Genomic DNA, 6,000 nt, shown 5'->3' on the forward strand with positions numbered 1-6,000 from the left:
ACAGAATTAAAGCAATCACTAAAAATCCAGCCAAAGGAAAACCAGTCTGTCAGCTGTCAGCAGACTGTCCCTTGAGGCCTGGTCTAAACACACATGCTGGGCCAGTCAGACCTTTCTCTTCAAAATTTGACACTGGAAACCAGAAATGGTGACTGCATAGCATGGACTGGATTTAAGAAGTCCTGAGGAAGAGATGGGGCTGGCAGTCAGACGAGGCCTTGAGCAAGCTGGCAGAGACAGCAAAGAGACGGCACGGGGCAGGCTGGGCGAGAGGGAATCACCCCTGTGTCCACAGGCTCCTGGGGAGGGGAAGGTCTCCTGCTTCCCCCTGGAACTCATCAGCTTCTCTATGGCCCTGCCAAAGGGCAAGCTGCCCCTTCACATCTGAACCTCAGCCAGGCTGGGTGTGTTTTTCTATTCCTCACAATACAAGTCCTTCCCTTCAGTGTCGTTTTTTGTTTTAGACAGAAAAGGCCAAAGAATGGAGTGAGGCACAATAGTGACCAAGGGCCTTTGGGACACCAAATTCCCGTTGGCTGTTAATTCCCTACTGGTCCTCTGCATGTACCTACCCTTAAATACACTGGCTCTCAAAAGGCAGGGAGAGACACTCTGGCAGATGCCGGGTGAGGCCCATTGTTATCTGTGGTTGGTTACACTGACTTTCTGGTTTAGTCAGCTACCTGGGAGTTGCTCAACGGGTGTACATGGAACAGAGGACGATCAGGGCCAAGGTCCCCACCAGATCTGCAGGGCCAAGGTCTAGCTCATAACCACAGAGCCAATGTCCAGTCACACCCACAGAACTAAGGTCATCCCCAGACCCATATGGCCAACGTCCCTACCAACAGAGCCAAGGTCCAGCCCAGACCAAAAGGGCCAAGGCCCACTCTAGACCCTACTAGGTCCCAGGAAATTCCCTCAGAACAGCTAACTTCCCTGTCTCGTCCACTTTTCTGGAGCAGCAAGTGCTGTAGAGTGAATGCCTGCTTCCACTGGGGTTTTTTCACATCCACAACACAATGGCTGAGCCAGAGCACCAAGATAAAACGGACCGCGCTGGCCCGACAAACGTGCAGCAAGAATCCACGGAGAAGCCCTGTCATGAGTCCTAGCCAGGTCACCAACACTGCCCAGAATGCCTGCCGACTGTCCCTGCTGCTCCTGTGCTCCCATTTCCTGGCTGACCGGCCTCCTTGGCCTGCTCTCTTCCTCTACCTCTCCTTCATCTCCAGGACTCATCCGCATGACCTTGATTGACCATGGCTGACCCTTGGCGCTCTCTCTTGAGCACGTGTGCTCTGGAACCTGCTCTTTGCCCTGCCCAGGGGGCTCCGTGGCAGCTCGGCCAGCTACCTGGAGATCAGGGCAGGCACTGCCACAGCAATGGTTGAGCTACCTGTGAAGGCAAATCTGTCCTCTTCTATTTTCTTTTTGAGATGTTTGATTTCAAAGTCCCTTTCCTTCAGCAGCTTATACAATCGCCCATTTTCATCCACTGTCTCCCTGAGCTGCTCTCGAAGGTGTGTGATCTCCTCTTCAAGCATCCTACAAGGGCAAAGGCAGAATTATAGGGACTGATGGGCAGGAGTCAGGCCTCCACTGCCCAGGCTTGTTGTACCTGGTTGGGCACTAGGTGGTGAAAAGAACTCGTCTGTACAAAATGGAAAATGTCAATGAGCAGATTTTAACACACTGTTCTCAAAACCGAGTGACTATGCACACATACTCACACACACATGCACACACATGAAAAGAGAAAAAAGGTTTGAATTACATTGTTTACTATGGATTTAAGAAAGGGCTATATAACTCACTGCCTCTCTCCAAGAATTCATACTTGTTCAAGCATCCATGGAACATGGATAAAAATGTATCATCTTATAGGCCACAAAGGCAATCTTAGCAAATTCCACATAATGGACATCATACAGACCTTTTTGTTTAATGACAATTGACTAAAATTAGAAATCAATACTAAAAAGACAGCAAAAAAATAAAATAAAAAACAAACCCTCAAACCCATCATACGTTTGGGACTAAAAAAACAACAACAAACCACATGCCTGGGGAACCTGGGTGACTCAAGTCAGTTGAGTGTCTCACTTTGGCTCAGGTCATGATCTCATGGTTTGTGAGTCTGAACCTCACTTCGGGCTTACCGGTATCAGCACAGAGCCCACTCCAGATCCTCTGTCCCCTTCTCGCTCTGCTCCTCCCCCACACACATTCTCTCTCCCTCTCTCAAAAAAAATTATTTTTTTTTAAGAAAAACACATTTCTAAATTATTTATAGGTTGAGAAGAAATCATAGCATGTATCGTGAAGCATTTAGAACAGACTGACTGCAGTAGCAATATATATAAAAATGTGTGAGGGGCGCCTGGGTGGCACAGTCGGTTAAGCGTCCGACTTCAGCCAGGTCACGATCTCGCGGTCCGTGAGTTCGAGCCCCGCATCAGGCTCTGGGCTGATGGCTCGGAGCCTGGAGCCTGTTTCTGATTCTGTGTCTCCGTCTCTCTCTGCCCCTCCCCCGTTCATGCTCTGTCTCACTCTGTCCCAAAAATAAATTAAAAAAAAAAGTTGAAAAAAAAAAAACCGAGTGACTATGCACACATACTCACACACACATGCACACACATGAAAAGAGAAAAAAGGTTTGAATTACATTGTTTACTATGGATTTAAGAAAGGGCTATATAACTGACTGCCTCTCTCCAAGAATTCATACTTGTTCAAGCATCCATGGAACATGGATAAAAATGTATCATCTTATAGGCCACAAAGGCAATCTTAGCAAATTCCACATAATGGACATCATACAGACCTTTTTGTTTAATGACAATTGACTAAAATTAGAAATCAATACTAAAAAGACAGCAAAAAAATAAAATAAAAAACAAACCCTCAAACCCATCATACGTTTGGGACTAAAAAAACAACAACAAACCACATGCCTGGGGAACCTGGGTGACTCAAGTCAGTTGAGTGTCTCCCTTTGGCTCAGGTCATGATCTCATGGTTTGTGAGTCTGAACCTCACATGGGGCTTACCGGTATCAGCACAGAGCCCACTCCAGATCCTCTGTCCCCTTCTCGCTCTGCTCCTCCCCCACACACATTCTCTCTCTCTCTCTCAAAAAAAATTATTTTTTTTTAAGAAAAACACATTTCTAAATTATTTATAGGTTGAGAAGAAATCATAGCATGTATCGTGAAGCATTTAGAACAGACTGACTGCAGTAGCAATATATATAAAAATGTGTGAGGGGCGCCTGGGTGGCGCAGTCGGTTAAGCGTCCGACTTCAGCCAGGTCACGATCTCGCGGTCCGTGAGTTCGAGCCCTGTGTCGGACTCTGGGCTGATGGCTCAGAGCCTGGAGCCTGTTTCCAATTCTGTGTCTCCCTCTCTCTCTGCCCCTCCCCCGTTCATGCCCTGTCTCTCTCTGTCCCAAAAATAAATAAACGTTGAAAAAAAAAATTTAAAAAAAAATGTGTGAAATGCAGGGGAAGGGTAGAGAGAGAGGGAGACAGAGGATCCAAAGCGAGCTTAGCACTGAGAGCAGCAAGCCCGAGGCAGGGCTTGGGCCCATGAACCGCGATATCATGACCTGAGCCAAAGTCAGATGCTTAACCGACTGAGCCACCCAGGTGCCCCAAGATACTGATAGTCTTAACTGCATGTGTATATACACATACACATACATATTAGAAGACCACACAGGAATTGTCTAAGTCTTAAGTTGAGCCTAGGTCTCTAGGTTTCAGGTAAACCTGACAGAAATCCGAGCAGGTGGTTGGTTTTGTTCATCATGAGTTGTCTTGCAAGGTACTCTCCAGCACTTTAAAACACGAGAACCACATGATTGATGGGTCTGTGATCATTTCTACCATGAGGCACAGAACAGGCTCCCTAGGGACAGTTGTGTGGGAAGTGAGTAAGTTATAGACGTTATAGGGAACGGTTATTATTAGTTAACAGCTGATATCATCATTACTGCTGTTATTCCATCAGTGGCTCGGGCCTCCACCAACCAGTTTCTCCAATTTGGGAAAAGATCATGTGGAAACATAGGTCTGGGGTTAACTTAGAGCTAATATCTCGGAGCCACAGGAACTTTTCCAATTATTGCACAACCTGTATGTTTTTCCCTATTAACATTTTTTAGTGGAACATTTTGAAAGTTGAGAAACCATAAAAAGTACCCATCTGAGGATGGGTAAGATAGATTCTGGGCCAAACCAGAAGCAAAGAGACAACTCAACAACTATTGTGGAGTTTTGGGTTTTTGTTGTTGTTGTTGTTGTTTTTTTACTATCAGAGAATTTTGTTATCAATATAGACTTCTGCTTTGACAACCAGTATAAATCAACATGCACTGAATTTAAAACAAAATGAGAAGATTCCAGACTATTTTCAACCTTCTCACCAATGTGAAAAACCAAGGAACCCACCAAGAGCTTTCTTAGGACAGGTATGTTTATGGTTGTTATGTGTCAGGAAAGGGAATTGGCATAGGAGAACGATCTCAGATGAGAATTTGCAGCAATCATCATTTATGAACCATCAGAGTTAGCCAACCACCTCCTCAGAAACCCAAACACGGTTTTCATGAAAGAGAGACGGAATAAGAAAATCCAAGTGAATAAACTACACCCTGATGAGTTTCAAATTTTCAATTTGACTTTGAACAATTTTTATACACATTTCATACCAACTTATATCCACGGGAGCACAGATCTATCAGAGGCAAATCTTCAGTAACAACCTCTGTGTCAAAATCTCTGTGGCCCCACTTATATACACGCATCTAGTCAACCTGATTGTCTAGCTGTCTGTAATCATTTCTCCCCCACCTTCTCTACCTCCCTCTAGTGCTCCTGGGAGGGTTCAAGTTTGCATTTACCTCTGCTCGAAGCTGTTTTTTGAGTTTTGCTCCCCAGCTTGGAGAAGGCTGAGGCCATCCGAGATCTCCAAGGGCTCTTTTTGGTCATCAACTTTGCTTTCAAGGCTCAGTTCCTTTTCCCTCTGTTTCTCCATCTGCTTCTGCAACCTTTTGTGCTGCATCTCCTGCATGGCCTTGAACTGGAGCCGCAAGGTGTCCCGTGCACCTTCATCTGCTGCCATCTTGCCCTAGGAGTAGGAAAAGAAGCCTGCGCAGAAGCAAACCCCAACAAGCACACATTTCCCAAGAGTACTCAGCACACAGTCAGCTCTGTCTACAGCCTCCAAGTCTGCAGTACCCTGCTTAGCCTTGTATGTATCCCTATGGAAGCCTGGAACACCCAGCCTCACCTCAAATCCCCTGAAAGCCAAGGCTGAGCTGAACATCCTCCTCCTGCCCTGAATGTGCCACCAGACTGCTCCCCGTCGCTCAGACTCAACACTGCTCTCCTTCCTGTCTCTAAAAGCAATGGCTCTCCACACTGGCTGGATATTAGAATCTCCTAAGGGCTTCTAAAATATAACAAAGCTTGGACACATCCTTGAACCAATTAAATCCCAATTTCCAGGAGCGGGGTTCAGACATCATACTTTTTAAATTCTAAGTATAATTTACACATGGTAAAGTACATAAATCCTGAATGTACAGCTCAATGGACCATTACATAAGTATACATCCCTGGGGTGACCACCTGGATCAAGGTATAAGTACTTCCTGTCCCCAAGCAGACTATCTTGTACCCTCTCCAGGCAGTCATTCCCCCCAAGAAACCACTGTTCCAACCTCTGCCATTGAAGATGAGTTTTATGTTTTCTTTTTAATCTTTAAATTCTACCGAAGTATAAGTCATTGACAATAAAATATGCCATTTTATGTGTGCAAATGAGTCTTGACAAACACATATACGTGTGTCAGCCACGAGCAGCAGCACTGTAGAACATTTCTATCACACCAGAAAGGTTCCTTTGTGCCCTTCTGCAGACAATCTCCCTGCCAGTCCCAGTCCCAGGCAAACTCTGATCTGCTTTTGATCCCTTACATTTTGTCTTTTCTAG

General features: G+C 45.6%; 1 protein-coding gene across 1 annotated transcript in view; it reads right to left on the reverse strand.

The window, feature by feature from the left end:
• The window catches only part of CCDC13 (coiled-coil domain containing 13), a 39,772-nt gene extending 34,639 nt beyond the window's left edge, over positions 1-5,133 (reverse strand). Inside the window, exons 1-2 of the mRNA XM_047098548.1 lie at positions 4,907-5,133; positions 1,400-1,548 (exon numbers count right to left, since the gene is read on the reverse strand). Of these exons, the coding sequence (XP_046954504.1) occupies positions 1,400-1,548; positions 4,907-5,127 (370 nt within the window). The 5' untranslated portion in view covers positions 5,128-5,133. The remainder of the gene's footprint in view (positions 1-1,399; positions 1,549-4,906) is intronic.
• Positions 5,134-6,000: the final 867 nt, after the last annotated feature.

This window comes from Lynx rufus, unplaced genomic scaffold, assembly GCF_022079265.1.
Source record: "Lynx rufus isolate CCGP_SWC_20201006 ecotype Redwood Valley unplaced genomic scaffold, mLynRuf1.p SCAF_5, whole genome shotgun sequence".
Taxonomy (NCBI): Eukaryota; Metazoa; Chordata; class Mammalia; order Carnivora; family Felidae; genus Lynx; species Lynx rufus.